This window comes from Centruroides vittatus, unplaced genomic scaffold (assembly GCF_030686945.1).
Source record: "Centruroides vittatus isolate TY-2023 unplaced genomic scaffold, ASM3068694v2 contig_918, whole genome shotgun sequence".
In the NCBI taxonomy this organism is placed as follows: Eukaryota; Metazoa; Arthropoda; class Arachnida; order Scorpiones; family Buthidae; genus Centruroides; species Centruroides vittatus.
The window spans coordinates 114,004-135,292 of record NW_027122605.1 but is presented as its reverse complement, the minus strand read 5'-3'; the positions used below and the strand labels follow the sequence as shown (position 1 = coordinate 135,292).

Genomic DNA, 21,289 nt, shown 5'->3' with positions numbered 1-21,289 from the left:
GGATTAGTAGTCTAATATTTTTGAACTCAGTGATTCCAGTTGAGAAATGTGAAATGTCACACTAACAACATTATTCAAACTATAAATGTACTGTTCATCACATTCCAGATAGGAAAGTGTTACATCACATTTCAAATTGTAAAGATGTTTTGATCATGATTGCCTTTAAAAAAAATAATTAATCTGGTGACTATTTTTTTTATTTATGTAAGTATCAGATCCCAGGCTTAAGTTTTTAGATTTTGTTAAAATATTTGACATTTAAAAATTGATTTATTTTTTTTTCTAAAATTTCCCTTTTATTCAGTCACCCCTTCAGGAAGAAAGAGAAGAAAAGGACCGATTTGGTCAACAATCAAAGCTTTATCCCACATTGCCATTTTGGGTAGTGATATGAGTCAAGAACTGACCAAAAACATAAAAGGGACCAACCAAAGGTCATTCAGATTGCCACTACCCAGTTCCTACAGTCATTGCAACTGTCTTTTCGGGTTGTCATTTTTGTCGCAACTATAGTCCAAATCATCCAACTCAGGTTGTTGCCCTATTGTCATGGAAGATAGATCTGTCAAGAGTGAGGCTCAACATCCACTTGCTTATTGACTAGGATTACAATGGACAGTTAATGAGATAATGGAACTTTGAAGGAACTTCTCATCATTGAAGGCATAGAGGTATTTATCTATGCATGACCAATAATAAACTCTCTCTCTCTTGAAAATCAGGTTCAGTTGTTAAGATAGAAGTTAGAAATAGTATATTCAATAGGAATAGTGTATGTTCAATAAGAATATTGAGATAGAAGATTATTATTAGAATTATAAGAGATTTCAGAATTTGTATGTATTATTTTCCTTATACAGGGTGTTATTTCATTGTCTCAAGATAAAAAGAAAACTTAATTGGATCTCATTATTTTGGGAAAAAGGTATAGACAAAAGTTGTAGGATTTCAAAGGGCTAATCAATTGGTGACCTTGGATGTGACCTTGACCCTCAAGGTCATTTGAGGTCAAGTCTGTTTTTTTTTTCAATGGGAACACATAATTTTGACCCCGGCAATGGAAAGAGCGGGAAATTTTACAACTGGATATACCTTTCAGGTAATGGTCTAGGTCAAAGATCAAGATTATTTTAAGGTTTAAATTATAAGCTTTTTCTAATGAGAAACCATACTTTTTATTACTGGAATAGGCAGGGAGGTAAAAGTTATGTTTACATGGAAAGAGTGGGAAATTTCACAATCAGCAATGACCTTGAGTACCCCAAATTTGACATCTGAAGGTCATCTCAAGTGTGATAATTTTAAGTGCAGCTCAACAAATGCATCAAAGTGGAAGGTTGAACATTTGTTATAAAATTTTTCCCCAAAACCAAATGCATCAAAGTGGAAGGTTGAACATTTGTTATAAAATTTTTCCCCAAAACCAACATCTCAAGCAATGGTGAAAAGTAAAGTGACTCACCAAAAATAAGCATTGTGATAGTGAGAGGCAAGGGGACTCGCTGAAAATAAACATCTCAAAGGGAGCAGAAAACTACTATGTCCACATTGTTACTCCTGGGTAGTGCTAAAAGTAGTGAATTCTTTTAAAGTTCAAAGTAATAAGGTCATGAAAAAATCTAACTTTTACCTCCCTGCCTATTCCAGTAATAAAAAGTACAGTTTCCCATTAGAAAAAGCTTATAATTTAAACCTTATAATCTTGACCTTTGATCTAGACCATAAGGTCAAAGGTATATCCAGTTGTGAAATTTCCCGCTCTTTCCATTGCCAGGGTCAAAAATGTGTGTTCCCATTGAAAAAAACAGACTTGACCTCAAATGACCTTGAGGGTCAAGGTCTCATCCAAGGTCACCAATTGATTGGCCCTTCGAAACCCTACAACTTTTGTCTATACCTTTTTCCCCAAAATAATGAGATCCAATTAAGTTATTTTCATTGTCTCAAGATAAAAAAAAAACACCCTGTATATTCTCCTTGTATAATAATCAAGTATAATTGCAAATAAATTTAGTTAAGTTTAGTATAAATATGGTGTTGAGAACTTCCTTCCAGACCACCCTGTCTCTCTAACTCTTTCTCCTCCATCCACTCACATTCATCCTAATACATGACTGCTTGTGTGCAAATTGCAAAATTGCACAGAAAATATGAAAATTGATGGTTTCTGTATTTGCCTTAAAATACAGTAGTGTCAGAAGCCTGATATATGAAATGCTTGAAGCCCCCCCTAAGAGTTGCAATAGCTACTGATTCATTATATGATCTTTAAAATTCAAGACCATCTTAATTCCTAGCACCCAGGCCAAATCTGGCCAGCAAACATATTTGATAAATGTTAGAAATAAGCTTACTTTTAGTATGTATGAAATATTTATGGTCCACCTACCTACAACTTATACACTATGTGAACCACCAATTGAAAACTTTGAGCATCCTGTGATGGTACTGTACATCAGAAAATAAGATATTTAAAAGAAATATTTCAAATTATGAAAAACATTTTTAATCCTGGTTATGTGATTAAAACTTGTACTCCTGAAATTTGTTAGAATTGTTCATAGTAATACAACTATAAAGTGTTTGTGCAAAGTTTTGTTTCTTTTACATATTATATAATTGGATTATTTTCAAAAATAAAAAACGAACCTTCCGAGGATCCTGTCACGGATTTTAATTTTCCAGCACTACCACGTCTTTGAAGATCCAATTCTGTGTTTTCTGAGGCATCTGTAATACTTTCTTCTGGAAAATAAATAATAAATTTCACAGAATTTATAATAATAAAAAAATTAATTATAAATAAGAGATAACATACTTTTCCAGGAATCTTTATTAGTAATTTCAGGTAAAGTCATTGTCCTTCCATTAAATGACATATGAAATGAATAAGATAAAGAATTGACATTTTTTTGTGTGTCTAAGCCGTTTAACACAGTTTCAGTTTTATATTGCAAATCTAAAAGATTTGGATCATCTTTAATAAATTCTTTGTTTGGAGACCCAATAACTGGTGAAAGTGGATTACCTACATAATGTATTTTACATTTTTAAGCATTTTACATTCACTAAATTTCATCTAAATTTCAAATTCTAATTTTAAAAATAAAATGTTTTAATTAAATGATTTCACCTGATGGCATAATAGTTTGACGCCAAGAGGGATTTGAAAATCTGGAAACATATGATGGAACAGTTCCTCTTCTCTGCCCTCCACCTGGAGGTGTGCCAATAGCAAACTGAACTATATAAAATTAATTAGTACATTTTGATAAATTTGAGGAAAAGTCTTAAAAATATATGAAATTTCTTATCAATTTTAATATCATTGCTTATTATTTTTTACATTAATAAACAATGAGGACCAATCATTTGCTACAGATTTTCAATTAATTAAAATTTCCTTGAAATTTAAAATATGAATGTTATATACTATCTCAAAAAATTACATATTAAACAATAATAATAATTGACAGCAATAAAATGTGTAACTATATGATTTATTTATAATTTATTAATTAGTAATATTAGAAATAATACTTAATATTAATTTCAAAGCATTTTCTAAGAAAACATAAATATCATCGTATAATTAGTAATTGTATTTACTCTTGAACAGAATAGAAAAAATTAACAAATATAAAATTAAAATATTACATAGTTTTTTTTTTAAATGAAAACATATTATATATAAAATGTATAGGGTTGAACCGGAAGTTCATTCAGTTTTAGAGAGAAATGCCCTATTTGTGAATTAAAGGTTTTTATTTATTCCAAATGTATTCAACCTTCTGTTTGATAATCTTACATCATCTGATGGGTAGTTTCATAATTCCATCTGTGTAGAATTGGGCAGGTTTCTGATTGAAGGAATTATTGATGTGATTTTTTGATATTTTCTAAAGATTGAAATTCTATACCATTTAAATTATTCTGCAACAAATGAAAAAGATGATAGTCTGAGGGAACAATATCCAAAGAATATGTAGGATGAGTCAAAACAGCCCAGTTAAAGTCTAGAAGTTTTTGATGTGTGTTCAATGATATGTGCAGCCTTGTATTATCATGATGGAATACCACTCCCTGTTGATTTGTAAGTTACGGACTTTTTTATGCACCGCAGCCTTTAGTTCATTCAGTTGGAGAAAATCTTTATGGAATTAATTGTTTGTTGCATAAAAGCTTGTAATAAAATACCCCTTTCCAATCCAACCAAAATGAAATCATTACTTTTCTGGAATGTAAACAATCCTTAGGATGCAGCACTGGTGGATCACCTGGCTTACTCCAAGTTGAATATTGTCATAAACAATCCATTTTTGATCAGCTGTCATTAATCTTCTTCATTGCATTTTAAAAGTGAAACAGAAACACACTTAACTGATGGGGAAACCAAACATCATAATAGGAAGTGTATCCAAGGCTAGTTTGACAACGTATGTTTGGGATATTTTTAAGGTGTCAACTATCTAGTCCTAGTTATAGAAATATTCTACTTTCTAGTAACAGCTGAAATATCAAATTGTAGAATTCTTATAACAGATTTAATTATGACAAATTCTAAATGTTTTGTTGTCTATAATGACATTTTCTAATTTACTCTTTTCAGCAATACTAAAGTTTTAGATTTTTTCAATTGTACATTTTTATCACATTTTTTGAAGCAGCTGTTTAAAAGAAATATTACACCTACTTTGTCTCAAATCAACAGAGGAAATCAATAAAATAAACTTTTTTGTGAATTAGAAATGGGCATACAATTTTGAAAGGACATTTCTCTATCTTATTATTATTTCTTCAAAAATATTTGTATTTATTTTTGTATATAAAATAAACAAATTTGATTAAATGCCAAGATTATTATATACAGAAAATATAATTTATCTTAGAATTCTAATTTTTTACATTATTATTAAATACAGCTATTTTACTTGTTGTTGATGGGAGATATACTTTTCATGTAACTCATTTCATGAAATCATATTGATAATCTACAGCTAATTGGTTATTACAGATTCATGATATTCCTATTGAGGATGTGGGATCCTTCTAGATAGGCTTATTGAATAACCTCCTGATATACAATAATTCATATTTTATTTTCAGAGCACAAATGAACAGAAATTTGCTACTACTAACTCATGAGCATGCAACACAGAGTTGGCTGTGTAAAAAAAGCAGCTGGACCAGTGATCAAATCCTGCAATCCCCAGGCTTTGGCCTTGTGACTTCTCCACAATCAGCCAAAATAATAGTTTGTATCACATACTTGTGGAGGGCTTTGATCTGAAGTTTGGTTCCATTGTACAATTTAGGGGACTCAAATTGTGCATGAGAATGATTGACACACCAACTTTTTACATTATTTTGTATGCCAAAAGACCAGAAGCAGTAAATGAAACCAAAAACCCAGGAGGACAGTAAATTAGTTCATTTTGGTGACTTTATTGATTGAAGTGTATACTAACTCATTGGCATGGAACATACTAAGAATCATTATACTGATGTAGGCTGCTCATTGGAGTCAAGATCACTCTTTCATACAGCAATGAAGTAAGACTCTTTCTGCTGATGTTTTCAATGTCAGGATATACTGACAAAATGAGATCACAAACATTAGACAGCAAGATACAAAGATCTTCAGAAATATTAATAGTTTTGTCATTATCCCCCATCAGTTGTTACCAATTGGCACAAATAGTTTGGAAAATCTACTGCAGTTTCCATTGTCTCCAAGATGTACTCTCATATTCTGAATCAAAGATAGTTTCTAATGTTGGGCAAAGGAAATATCACCTCAGCAATGCATTAATTTCATCTGCACTGATTGCTCTCAGAACAACAGGTAAGGTTGGCTGAAACCACTTCAATGGCTTTTTTACGAGCCATAGTACACTCATCCTATACTACAAGTATGCAACCTTTTAAAACTTTTGTAAAGCTACTCAGTTCAGAAATATTGCATTTAGGAGGTTCAGTATGGTTCAAATCTGTAAGCACTTTGAACATTGAATGAGTAGTTTTGATGTTGGATAGAACAGTGGCAGCAGTTCTTGAACAGGTAACTACTAAAGCAATCTTACCATTTCCTCTGATCTTAGAAAGTAGTAAGTTGATTAAAAATGTTTTACTTCCTTAGTCTATTGGCATTAAGTCTTGCCTCATGCTTAGAAGCACTATCAGAGGCTTGCCATTCTCTCTGGGAACTAAGTCTAGTCTGAGTCAAAGGCTAATTCTGAGAATCCTTAGTCTTACCCATTTACTTTTCCTTGAAGGTTGATGAAGATTTCTTCATTTCTGAGTAGGTATGCCAAATTCTGTTAAATTAGTCTTCTACATAAATAAAACTTATACCAACCATGACCACAACATGAAACACTTCAAACATCTGCCATGATTAGATGTAATGCCATCTAGCACAGTGATGTCACTTTTTCCAACTTCTAGCATGTTTTGCTAATTTCTCATTAATTGGATGGAGTTCTGTATATGTCAGAAAGTGTTTTGTCTGTAACTGAAGTTTTAAGCAACCACTAAAGATAATTTTTTTTGGAAATATGTACAACTCAACAAGGCTGATTTCATGACAAAGATTGGATTCCAAAATTCTGGCTAAGGGCTGAGATATCTGAGGTCAAAGTTTGTCATGTAAAGTCTAAGGGCCAATTGCCTATTGTTAGCTGGTTACACACTACATGTCAATTGAATTTTCAATTACTGTCAATTTACATTAATCTCAATAACAATTTTTTATTTTGATCTTTATAATGGGTATTTAACATGCATGTGCAACTGGTTAAAACAGCTGCGCATGCATGTGTTTTAACCTGTTGCTGGAATTGGTAGCCACTACTTACTCACATGAATGATTTAAATGTTTCTTGATGTTTTCATTGGCTATTATGTTAGATATTCAGTTTAAAGCAGTTTTTAGAGTTACTTTTTAATGTTAGTTCTCCAAATGTGTACTTTTGAAGCATAGCATTAACTTTCTTATAGATAATTACTTGATAGGTAGCTGCTGATTCATATGTATAGTACAAAATTTTTTATAGAAAGGATTTTATTTTATGGAAAATTTACTTTTAAAATTGTTCTAATTTTAAGGTAAAGTGAAAATTTTCAGGTTCAATATTCAATTGTGAAACTTCTATGGATCTCATCTTAGAATTCTACTTATTCAACCGAACTTAAACTCTATATAGAATAATGCTTAACCCCTTTCAATAAATAAAAAGTAATTGAAGTACATTCATAATTACATTGATGTTTTTATATATTTTCTGTGATAAAAACAAATAATATTTATAGTCAATTTACTTTGAACTAAGTTTACTCATCTGCAGCTTAGTACAATAGATATATCTGTTATTATGTCCATTTCTAAATCTATACTAATATCTTTCAATTATTATTTAAAAATTTTTTATTCATAAATACACTTACCACTAGGAGGTGTTAAACTACTAACATCTGTTGTAATTTTTATTGATTCATTAGATTTTGAAGATGTACTGGATACAGAGTGCAAAAGTGGAGGCTTTAAAAACAAAAAATTAAATCAATCATGCAATAGAATATACAGAATGCATTCTAATATATAATTCATTAAAATCTCAAGATTTTAAAACTGTTTAATGCTCACATTATAAAGAGTTTATCAATATAAAAATAATTTGTTTTGTCAATTTTTATTTTTTTTAAAACTTAACAGAGAAAATAAAATAAAAATGTTGAACATATCACTTGATAGAAATATTTTTATTAAATATAAAATATATTTAATAAAAATATTTCTCCATTTTACCATCAACACTCACCATGATAAGTCTACATCCATCATTCACACCATCATTAGTCCCATCAAAAGTCGCAACAAAAGTAACCTGCAGACGCATCTTGTATGAACCCCAGCTCACAACTATAAACGAGCAAGCAGACAAGCTTGTTAAGAGCCAGCCTTGCGACTCTAAGAAAACTCGTTATATTATTCCGGGGGAATACACCACTATTATAACTGAGATCAAACATCATATGGACATCGAGTGACATAATTACTCAAAGCGCACACACTATCATTGGCTCACCATTGACAGACACATCTGTCATGGACTATACAGATTGTTAGATCACTATCCTGATACATTCGGCTAGGACTAATTCCCTCTTCACTAATTCCTTTCTCTATAAACATAACCTAAAGAATACTGATTGCTGTAGATACTGCCCGAGAGAGCAGGTACCATGATACATTGGCTGGATAATCAATTTGAACTCATATGCAAAAAGATACTGAACAACAACAGTCTCATTCGACAAAAATTTTCAAGATAAGTAACTGTCTAAAATTTATGCCCATCGAGATATGTATACAAAGTTTGATCATATTTTTCACCGTATACAAGCAAACTTATAAATACTGAGGAAAATGTAATTTCTGCCATCTTTCACCACCACGGGTTACAATAATCTGTGTAACTCAAGCCCAATGACAAGAAAACAAGAAGGTTGAAAGATCGGCCATTTCTTGGATTGACATCATTCATCGTCAAAAGTCAAATAAACAAACCAAAAATGGACCTCATGTTTATATACAGGGTCCATTCCCGGACCAATTATGACATTTTTCTGACTTATTAATGTCTCTGCATTTCCCCTTTCCATTTTGTAATATTCGGCCAAGTTTATTTAAGCCCATTTTGCTTACAATTATATAAAGTTTTTATTAAAAAAATACTTTATTCATTCATAAAAAAACAAAAATTTGGTGTAAAATTGATTATGTAATTAGCTATATCATTTCTATGTCATATAAATAAAAATTTCATGATTTAATTTAATTTATAAACTTTATTTAAATAAGAAAGACTCGTATCATTGTGTCATAAAATTGAATTTTCTTAAAGTTCTCATTTTAAGAAAATTCAAAATCATTTAAACAGAAGAAATTGCACACTACACAAGAGGGAGAAATCACTTATCGTGTGCTATTTTTGATCCAGCATGAACCCTTCCAAGGTCATTACATTTCTTCCCATCCCTCCCCAAAACTTAGTGGGAGTGGCAAAGTTTTGGCGGGAAAGCAGGTCATTGTCAATGGTGTTTTTGAAAACCCAACTAACTCTGTGGATATATTTTGGTATACTTCCAAAATCCCATAGGCCATCTGAAGATAAAAATTTGCAGTTAGAGAGAAGACATCATAGATCAGAGGTGGGAAGCAAACAAGAGTTCAGTGGGAGCTGAAATGTAGGTTTTGCAAAATGTATGGGAGCCGCAGTTCTGTACTGTCGTGGCGGATGGTATGGTAAGGCTGGGAAGGATAGCACTTTCAACAAGAACTGCATGTAACTCAAAAAGAGCCGCATTTGCCCATGCTTGTCATAGATCATTAATCCATCAAAATTGGCAGGATTATTTTCTCCACATATTGCATACAGCCAGCAGCACAGAATACAAATAAAAATACACGAATTGCATGAGGTTTGCCATAAAAATACACGAATTGCATGAGGTTTGCCAAGTGTTTTAAAATGTCCCGTACACAATATTGTTAAGCCGACTGATAATTCTTTGCCTCCCCATGGCATCAACTGACTGCAATGAACTAACTAAGCATCAAGCAGGTCAAAAAAATTGGGAGGGTTGTGTACGGGACACAATTGCAATCATTTAAGGTGTGAATCTGTCTTTGCATTATTAGAGGAAGGATAAGATGTAAACAAATAAAGTCTTGGTGGTTATCATATTTCAAATCAATATCTATCAGTTCGGCACTCAAAATATTTGCATCGGAGTTGACATGCTTGGTTTTCTCGCACTCTCTACACAATCTGCACTGTTCAGCATTAGTCATTTAGGGCTTTTCAATTTTTCTTTCCAATGATATACATTTCTTACATTTCTGTTCGTATTTCCTTTGCAATTTCTTCAACATTATGAAAATTTTCTTCGACTCGCACACTTATCAGCTTATAATTTTACAAATTCTATTTTATCAGTTATTATTGCTAAATAATATATTTTTTAAATTTTATTTTCTTTAACTTTTTCCACTCTGTGAGCACTAAGAGAGCCTCTCTTTTGGTAAGCCCATTATGGGTTTGGCCAGTGCCACAATAGGTTGGCCAGGTGGTGAGGAATAGGGCCCGACATATCCTGACAGACCACCACCCGAAAAATTCCTGAGGATTTTTTGACCCATTTGGATTCAATCCCTGGTTCCAGAGTGGTAGGCTGTCACCTTGACCACTTGGCCATCGACATTCAAGGGTGATAGACTATCACCCAGAGAGAGATGGTTTTTTTTTTTTAATAATCAGCCTTTACAAGTTGTTTCAAATTACATATACTTGGGGAATATTATTTTCATCTTCTGGACAATTTTTACAGGCTAAAAATTATAAGACTAAAATGGCAATGGGTTCAATACAGCCTATTCTTTCAAGAGCTAAAATTAATTTTGCTTATATCTATGTAAAGTTGTTTTGCTCAATGGTTTTTTCTGTATTACTTTATGCTGCTTCTTTATGGGCAATTACTTATTATGATATAAAGCAAGAACAATTTCCATTTTATGTTATATAATAAAATTCCTGCTTACATGTCGTGTTTGGAATTTGGTGTTTCTAGAATATTGGTGATAATAAAAGCAATATTTTCATTTTAAATTAGACTTTTGAAAATAGATGATATAGACTACTTTAACATAACTTTTAACAAACTATAAATTGTGTTCAACAATGGATAATTCTACACATAACTGGTCATTAGCATTGAAAAATTTTGTAGATCTCTGAAAAATTTGGTTTCTCTTTCCTATGGTTGTCTCAAGATCTTCATTTGATTGAAAGCTATCAAACATTAATTATAAGTGTGTGATGTGAACAAACCATACAAGATAATTAGTCTTTGTTGGAATAAAAAATATTTTCAATTATATCATAGTATTAAAATATGCTCAAACCTGTTTTTGTGCGATTTTTTATATATGCAATGTGTTTTGTGCAATTATTTTTGTGCAGTATACCAATTTGATTGAAATTCATATACCGCACACAAAAAAATCACACAAAACAAATCGCACAAATAAAAAATCGCACAAAAACAGGTTTCAGTGTAACTTTTATGTATGAGGATTATTTGTTTATAGACATAATTTATTGTGTAAAATATTCAATAGTGCAACTGAGATATGGTCAAAATTATATTTTGACATATAATAGTAGACTAATAATAGATTCTGAGACAATTTGTAGTAATTGTAGTATCCAAATGTATTAAACTTGGGAACATGTATTCTTTCATTGTATGAAATTTGTAGCATGCAGGAAAAGTATAAGATTTAAATCCTGGAAAGATATTTTTTGAAAAACACAATAAATTAATTATGATTATTTTGTATTATATTAAACTATTATCTTAATTTGTTATGTTGTACTAACTCCAGTTTTATGTAATACTTTGTAACAAAGTAAGGTTCAAACAATAAAGAATTAAACTGATTTACATGCAAGGTGGGTATCACCTTGAGTCAATGCCAATTCTACCAGCTTTTATACATAATTGAATGAATATAAAAATTTAGCTAATTTAAAAGATGTTTAAACTTACTTTTGATGTTACTGGTGAGCATACAGGAGAATTCAATTGAGGGTCAAATGTAGCTTGTGATTTTCCACTTAGGGATTTAAGTGATGATCCTGAATCTTGTAAACTGCGTTGAATTTGATCATAAGCTTCTCTTTGTGAAGGAACAGGAATGGGTTCTGAACGTGGATATGATGATTGCACTTTACTAGGTGATACAGACACAGGCAATGTATCTGGTCTTATAAAAAACTTTAAGTGATTATTTGTTGTATTACTTGGAGCAGAAATAGTATCTGAAGCATCATTTAAACCACCATTTGAAAGTACATTCTTTGATGAGCTATATTTTGAATAGAAAGAAAAAGTTTATATTTTAATATAAATAAAATTAAATTAATCACTACAATATAATAAAACAGACTGGTGAATACATTAATTATTATGCCTTTGTGTCCTTTTTAACTCTATTTAAAATTTATTTTGTATACTAGTACTTTCTATATATTAACAGGACTTATTATACTGGACTTATTATACTATCCAGTATAATAAATCCTGTTAATATATAGAAAGTACTAGTATACAAAATAAATTTTTGGTGAATACATCGTTCAACAAAGTTATTGGTGAAAAATGTGTCTTTTATTTTTACTAAAAACCGAATGAACTTTACAACCCAATATTTCCTAGATTGTTCAAAATTTGTGAAATTATGTAATAGATGATAATATACTAAATAAAAATTCAAGTATCAATTGTAATAACCATTTCTACATATAAATATATATCCTATTATAAATGAAATAAACAATGCAAACTTTCTTCAATCTCTCTGATATCTCATTTAATAAAAACAGTTCAACTTACTTATTTTCAGATGACTGCCATTTACTACTTGTAGATTTTCCCATCTTGTTGATGTCAACTGCAAAATTATAAATATATTTAAAATAATAATATAAAAATACTTTTTCTTCAAAAGATGAGTTTTTAAAAAAATAATAAGATTAATATCAAAATCTGTAAATGCAAAAGAATAAGTTTTAATGATATTTTTACTATAACACTTTTCCAGAAAATATAGTAAAAACTTTAAACTCATCAAACACTGGATTCAATGTTGAAAAGAAAATTTTCTTCTGTAAAATTTGTATACAGGTATATAAAAAATTTATATACCTGTAATAAATTATAATAAATAAAAGAAAGAATACACTAGATGTTTTGTGAGAAGAAAAATTCACCGTATATCAGAAGAAAATTATTTACAACTAAAAAGGGACTGAAAACAGAGTTCAACACTGTTCAACTTCTTTGTTTTGCATGCAAGACATTTTTAGAAATGGTGGAAAGATTAAAAATATATATTGTTACTCTTTCCACCCTGTGGGCACTAAGAGGATCTTTTTTCCAAGCCATCATGGGTTTGGCCAGGCCTGGTGGTAAGCCCACCATATCTGGGATTGTCTGCCTTGATTTGATCCTGGGTCCCTTAGAGTGGTAAGTTTACATCTTAACCACCTTAGCCATGTTAACCATATAATTTGGAAAATGTAGCATTAATAGTAACATGTTAAAATATTTTTTAATTGAAAAGAATGAAATATTTATATAACTGCAGTATTTGGAAGAACTTCAAATATATTAAGTGTATACTTTAAAGAATTTTATTTTTCAGTTGAAAATAAGTATTCAAAATTTACTGAATTATTTTTGAAAATTTCATTTTTTTAAATTTTATGAATAAATTCATAAATATGCATTTACAATTTCCTAACATTAATGCATATAAATTATATAAAACATAATTTCTGAAATTTCTATATATTAAACACTATCTTCATATACATTATTATGTTTTACATAATATATCATCATACTAAATCATATAAAAATTAAAGCTAAAATTTGTTATAAATTTCTTTTCTGTATAATTTTGAACTGCTGTGAAGTATGTAATATTTTTTTAATCAAGAATTACTTTGCCTTTTTGATTGATCAATATTTGATAAAAGAATTAAAAATAATGAAAAAACTAAATTAGTTAATCAGTACTGTAAAATAAAATTACTAAAAGTATTTGATAACATTTATTTTTCAAATACTTACTTGAATCATCTGGAAGACTACATGGTACAATAACAAAATCCTAAAATAACAAAAAATCACCACTATTAAGGTAAAACTTAAACTCAATTCTCAAAGTTTAGCAATATAACAAAGTAATTAAAATAATATTTTAAATAAGTATATATTAAATAAAATTTTCATCTAAGTATTGGATTACCATATGATACTATCAAATTTCCTATAAATTTTTCAAATGAAAATAACATCAAATGCATAAACTATTAAAGAAAACTTTAATGGTGAAAATAAATATCTTAAAACTAAAACGTATTACTAGATTTTTGATTTATTTAAAAAATAATATATAATTTATATAAAATTATTCTGAAAACTTAGCAATTAAAATATTTACTTTATTATTAAGGTGTAATGTATGTTAAAATTTTTCCCCACAAAATGTTCTTATTAATTGTATTTTTGAAAAAAAAAACAGTTGAAATATAATAATTTTATGAAACATTTCAAAAAAACATTTAGTTTAACACAAAAATGGAATTCATCTTCAACCAAAGTTTTTTTTTGCTATTTTTATTTTGAGCAGTAATGGCAAAAATTTCAAAACCAGATGCCAATTAGTCAATAATAAACTGAAACAAAAAAAGTTATGCAAGAAACTGATAAATATGTATAGGCATTTAGATAAGAATTTTCTTTTAGAGTAGTTAAATCCTGAGTAATTAATATATCGGAGGTCAGTCTGTAATCAATATAAAATACTTTTGCAGATATATTCAATAATCATTTTCTGATATTACACAGTTTGCCATATTACTTTTTTTAAAATAGCTAAAGACTTGTTAAAAGAATAACATTGTAGGTAAAATAAAACTTTCTAATAAATTCTTTAACTCAATGAAACAAGCCATTTCATAACAGCTGTTTACTGTTGTATCTGAAGATATTATTGACTAAATTTGATTTAACCACATTGCACATGTTCAATTAATCACATAAGTAAGGACGAATCAATACAAGTAAGAACTTCAAATTATACAAATGTAGTGAAAAGTGTTTTTATTAACTTGATTCAAAACTGTAAAAGTATAATTGTAAATATAAGAACTTGATAATGTTACAATTAAATGAAAAGAAAAAAAATTACAAAACTTTCATTTGATTTTAATTCACAACTATAATCCAAAACTTTCAAATTGTTTTGTCTGAATGGTAAATAGTTTTTATGGTTTTATATTTTAAATACACTCAATATACAAAAATTAGCATCAAACTTATCATATCTTGACTTTAACTTAATTTAAAATTAAGAAGTTATTAGAAGCATTAATGTTACACAAATCAGATCTTTAAAAAAATAAGTCAATTTAATGCTTCCTTAGTATTAACAAAGTTTTATGAAACACTTTAAGCTGTTAAATTTTAATGAAAGGTTGATGAAAATGACCAGATGTTAATTAAGTATTGTAATAATTTATATTACATAACATTGTGAGATATTTCTAAATACATCAATAGAATTCTACAGTATTCATTTTCAGTATGTTAATACACTCATTGCCATAAAAGTTAGCACACCAAGATATTGTCAAAATCAAATAAAATTGTACATGTGTGAGTGTAACGGTGATACATATAAGTGATTACAAAATGAAAGCAAAAGGACCATTTATTGCGGGAAAAACCAGTAATGAAAGGAAGGTCTAGTACTCTGTTGGACCACCTCTAGCATGAATATACGATGTGAAATATACTTTTCCAACCAACAAATTTTTAATTTTACTTCACACTAATCTGTCAGAAAGTAATTTGAATAATGTAACAAGTAAAAATTTTGAAACACTTTTTTATTTATGTACTGTACTTTAGCTATTTTGGAAATTTTTTCTTTCAATGGTGAGAGTGGTTAATTATTATTAATGTAATTAGTTAATATTAATATTTGTACATTTATGTAATATTAATACACTTACCTGATCATCTATAGATGATAATGGACTTTTCTCATTATTATTTAGTTTACCAATAGTTGTTGATGATTGTGATAAATCATTATCTCGAGACCAATTTGATGGAATAGTACCTGAAAATGGTAAACCATTGGATGTATAACTTGTAAGTGGAGAATCTGTGTATGCATTATAACAATTGGGCACAGGTTCTGGTGAGCCTATACAGATAAAAAATTTAGATTAAAGCTTATAATTTAATAAATAAATGTTTTTTTTGTAATTATAATGTAATATACTGTAATTATGAAAAGAAAAATAATTCAAAGAAATAAAGTATGAAAAATATTTCTGCAAATTAACATTTATTTTTAGAATTTGTAAAACAGTGCCTCAGAAAACAAAATCTGATATTTGAAACATTTTCCTCCTGTTCGTACAGATGATTTTTTTTCAGAAAACTTAGGCAACATTGTTTATTTATTCATGTAGTTATGAATAAATGCTCAATGTTGTCCAAATTTTCTATATTATAGTAGAAATAAAATAATACTAGTGTGAGCCCGTAAATTTTTGGGCATGAATTTAGGGAAATTTAAAAAGAAATGTTAAAATAGTTTTTACGAAATGTAAACATCCCTTATAGAAAAACTCTCCTCGCAGAGAATCAGATAGAATGTCACCTTTTGTATCAACAATCAAGTGGAAAAGTTGACACTTAGTTGTCAAAGAATGCAAGTCATTGTCAACAACTGATGCCCTTCTCACACTAATGATATAAAAGAGACAGACACTGGAAGCTCAGGGTGTGTTTGCACTTGGAAGTTATTTCTGTAATTGTGGCCAGTCAACCTCGATGAAACAGACTAGGATCCCATCTGAGAAAACACCCAATGGCTACGACTCTTCCATACAGACGATGTTCGCCATATCAACTCTTTACTCCCACATAGAGGTATTTTATTAAGGGTCAGTGAACTCTCTCTCCATGGAAAGGACCTTAGATATGTGATAGTAAATTAGTCGCTATCCTTTTGTAAATAGTCTATAGAATAACTGCATTTAACCACATATAGCACTGAATATTCTCTTGTATTCTAGAGTTAGTTATAGAATAAACTACCTTATACTTTATACTGTTGTGTTAACCTGTCAACCTGTTTTATTCTGCCAACAGACACCTATCAGCTTACCCAATGCACTCCCCACTCAATAACTTGCCCTCCTATCAAATTTTGGCCACCCGATGACACTGAGGTCAAGTTCCAACAACCCATGATGATTAAGTGGTTAATAGGGCACCCCCCTTTATCCCCAGTTTATCTCACACTAGTCTTTCTAGTATCTTGTCCCTAATCTAGTCTTTTAGTTTTTGTTCAAGAAACTTTTTTTTGTTTCTTATCAATATAAATCACATAATTATTTCATAAATGTAATACTTACTTAATTTAGTTGTTAATTTTAAGAAAGGATGGTTAAAAAATTCATCTGAAAAATAAATGTAAAATTTGTAATTTTGTCATTTAATAAATTAGATATGATATAATATTAATCTAAAATTATTTCATTAATATAAACATTAAAAATAAGATATTTTTATTATTTAATATCAAAATGGAAAATTCAAAATAATAATTAAATATTAAAAACTAAACATATTTAATTTTTTTCAAATTTTGCTTTCATTCATGTCAGATCTTTAAATAAAAAACTGTTAGGAATGCTATTATAAAAAATACTAAAAGATCATATAATTGTATAAATAATGTTTCCTAAATTAATATGTATTACTAAATTTTTAAGAAATAGTACAAATTCAAAATAAAAAGAATTTTAATGACTTAATATTTATTTCATTTATGCTAAACAAGTCACTACTATCAATAATATCACAAGAACAATCAATTTGATAGATTTAAAAAATTTTTGATGATAGTCTATCCCAATCAATTTCTGTTTTTTACTCTTTATAATAGATTTTATTTATTAGTTATTATTCAGAACATCTTTTCACTATGAATAATCAATCAAAATCCTACTTTGATATATTAATAAACATAAAATACAAACCTTCAAAATGATGCTAGATAAAGTATGATATAAACAAAAAAAGAAATGAAGAAAAAGAGATAACTGATACATATTTATTGAACATTTACCCTAACAAGTTAATTTGGAAATGGTTAAAAACTAATAAATATGTTTTAGAAAATAAGCATACATTGGATAATAACAAGAACAAAACAGACATCTGTCTACAGTGAATTTAAATTTTATTAGTTCAACATGATTTAATTTCCTTTTGAGCTTTTAAACTTTAAACATCTATATTCATGTGTTTGTATTTTGTTGTAATGTCTGCACAATTCTATACATACATATAAAAAGAATTGACATTAAATTTTTATAATTTCTAGTTCTAAAAATGTACATGATTATCATTTACTTCATATTTGAAGAAAAACTTCATTAGTATGAAAATTAATTTTACAATATTAAATTCAGTTAATAAATTATCCATCATAGAATTCTTTTATGATAAATTATCAAAATGATAGAGATAAGTCAGTTTAATGCTTAATTTAATGAAAGATAAAGTCATAATTTCATATTACTGATTTGATTCACCATTTTACATCTAAACATTTTAAAACAAGAATCATTGAGCCATATACAGTTCAATAAATAATAAAATTAATTGTGAATTTCTATTTCACTGTCTGCAGATTATATGACAATCATAATTACTTATCAAGTTGAACAATAATTATAAACAGTATATAGTTATATATAACAAATAAGTACTGTAATAAATAGATAAATTACAAAACATTTTTTTCCTCTAGTGTTGTAATTAATTTAATAAAAAATTTTGAAAAATTTCTTATTATTGCATGTGATAATTTAATATGGCAAGTTATTAAAATTATTAGTAGTATCAAAAAAATTCAATTTTATATATTAATTTAAAACATTTTAAAAAGTTAAAAAATAGTTTCTTTTTTGTTCATACACATTTTGCTTTCATTCCATCAGTCTTTGCAATATACCATATTAGCTTGACTATTAGTCAATGTTTTTCCCAGTTTTAAAAGGGCTAAATATGACTCTTGACCTATATTTGTGTCTCAACTTATATTCAAGTCCAATTAAATTTTCTTTGATTACTAACTATCTGTCATACACATTATACAGAGTTAAACTGATGCTAAAGTTAGGTGTATTGATTGTTTATCAGCGTTAAATATCAGCCAAGTTGAGACCTATCATGCTACAGCCTGCAAACTGTGTGTGGGAAATAGGCCTAAGTGTTTGGCATGATTGTAAATAAATAAATAAGCCAATTGTTTTTATTGTATTCAACAGAATCAGTCAGTTTTGATAACTTCTACAGAAACTTCATTTTGCTAACCTTTTTATTTTATTCTGATGAGTCCACTAATCAAATGATCATCAAAAATTGAGGGAAGGTTGCTGAAAATTTATTGCAAAATTTATTCTGTTGTAAAGTGTAAATTACAACAGAATGTTATGTTATATTTTAATGCACTTTCTAATTCTATTGTAATTATAAATTTATATATTCATTACAATTTTAAACTTTTAAAAAATGTTTTACACAGTTATTAAAAAAACAAAACCAAAACACAGTTTTGTTTTTGATAGTCATAAGTACACATTCTGGAATACATGTAAAATATGCAAAGAAACATACTTCCCCTAATGTGATATATGCTGGGCAATCTAGGACCTTGTCTTGATTTTGCTCTAATTTTTTATTAATTTCACTTCATTTATATTGATATTGGCAGAAAAGAAGTAATAATTTTAAACTTTGTCATTTATAATATAGGTGTCCGATGTATACCATATTTTTGCAAAATGATGGCATGCTGCATAAAAATTAGAGACCAGCATGCCCGGGGTTACCAGCATGCTCATTAAACTGTGACTAAAATATAAAATTCATCAGGTCTAACAAAACTAGTTGTTATTTAAACATTAAAGAAAATATTCTTCCAAGTACAATAAAATAATAACATTGTAATTTGACTGACTTAAAATCAGGAAGAGAGTTTTTGTTTACAAGACAATAAAACAATTAAAGACTTATTGACTAGTAGTAGTAGTAGTAGTAATAGTAGTAAGTCAGTATGGGCTACATCTATCCCTACCTTAAAAATAACACCTTCCTCAAATTTCACACAAAGCTGATGTTAATAGATTTAAGTTAGATAATTTACAGCAATTAATTTACGGGTTTCTTAAATTTAATGTTTATTTTTGCGTTTTTGAACAAAATAACAATAAAATACATACAAAAAAGCACTTTTAGCATTCCTTGAATAATTTATATCCTTGGAAAGAATAAAAAATGAAAAAATTAAATGTATAATGTAGTTTTTGATGTAATGCTATCAGTTTCACAGTTTTAGAATAAAAACTCTTTGTTTTTTTAATGCACTTTCTAGAGAGGTATCTATAACCTCACTTAAACCTGGCATGTCGGAATTTCCCTGGGATAAACGGCATGCCAGTTTTTATCATATGGAAATATCTGATTTCATGGTCTCCCCAGATAGATTAGCATGCTGGTCATTGTGCAAAAATATGGTATATTCCTTTCTAAAAAACAAATTCTTTGAGTACAATTTTTTGATCAAGTAGGTACAGTTTAAATGTGATTTGAAAAATTACTAAGAAAGCAATAAAAAGTTCATTAATGCTGATTCCCAAGTATTTGTAAATACAAATTTAAAAAAAAAAATTTATTTCTAACTAAAAAGATTTTTTAAGAAGTAATTTTGAAGAGAAAGAAATGAAATTGCAACTAATCTTCATAATTACAGAATTACAAATAATTTTAATAAATGTTGTTTCCAACTTGGATTGAACAAATGATGGTGTACTGTTCAAGAAGATTGAAGACCATGATGACAATGAAATAGGAAATAAGAATGATGACAATGAAAGTTCCAACAAAGAGGAACGTGATTAAATATCATTTCAATGACTTTCAAAATTTTTTAATGTGAATTGCTAATTTTTTGCATGCAAATAAAATTAATAATAAAAGGTTGGTAATTTATCTGAATCACAAGATTCTGGCATTAACAGCAGTCAAACAGAATTATTCAACAAAAACTAATAATAATCATAAATTAAAATTCATTTCCTAAATCAGTGTAATTTCACATTTACCACAGTGAAGGTTTTGATGGTGAAGTGTTAACCTCTTATGTATTGACTGACATTTTTAGTATGTTCTGTAATGTATGCTTAATATTAAAGAAAATTCACATTATTTGAACTTATATAAACTATTACATTATCAAAATTTCTTTTAATCTTAATTTTTTCTTTTATTAGCTTTATTTCTTTTCATTATAAAAACATATTCATATAAACATAACATATAAAAACAATATTCCTTACTCCATAAAAGTATTTTTCTGTTAATTAATAAAGTGATTAATTAAAAATATTTTATAATTTTAAACAAAATTTTACCAAATTCCATTCGATCCTTTGCATTTCTCTTCAACAACCTCAACAACAAATCTGTTAATGATGATGATGTTCCTGCAGGTATTCTATAATAAAATATGTATATAATTATTATTTAAATTTCATATTATGGAAAAATTATAAATACTTAC

The 21,289-nt window shown here is 28.4% G+C and overlaps 1 protein-coding gene across 1 annotated transcript in view; it reads right to left on the bottom strand.

Annotated features, from left to right (window-relative positions):
- LOC136984399 (serine/threonine-protein kinase unc-51-like) overlaps nucleotides 1–21,289 on the bottom strand; it is an 80,984-nt gene that overhangs the window by 16,916 nt on the left and 42,779 nt on the right. The window contains exons 10-20 of the mRNA XM_067281368.1: nucleotides 21,141–21,223; nucleotides 17,073–17,117; nucleotides 15,654–15,850; nucleotides 13,705–13,744; nucleotides 12,463–12,520; nucleotides 11,617–11,935; nucleotides 7,450–7,543; nucleotides 3,137–3,247; nucleotides 2,822–3,031; nucleotides 2,649–2,748; nucleotides 2,534–2,541 (exon numbers count right to left, since the gene is read on the bottom strand). Of these exons, the coding sequence (XP_067137469.1) occupies nucleotides 2,534–2,541; nucleotides 2,649–2,748; nucleotides 2,822–3,031; nucleotides 3,137–3,247; nucleotides 7,450–7,543; nucleotides 11,617–11,935; nucleotides 12,463–12,520; nucleotides 13,705–13,744; nucleotides 15,654–15,850; nucleotides 17,073–17,117; nucleotides 21,141–21,223 (1,265 nt within the window). The remainder of the gene's footprint in view (nucleotides 1–2,533; nucleotides 2,542–2,648; nucleotides 2,749–2,821; nucleotides 3,032–3,136; nucleotides 3,248–7,449; nucleotides 7,544–11,616; nucleotides 11,936–12,462; nucleotides 12,521–13,704; nucleotides 13,745–15,653; nucleotides 15,851–17,072; nucleotides 17,118–21,140; nucleotides 21,224–21,289) is intronic.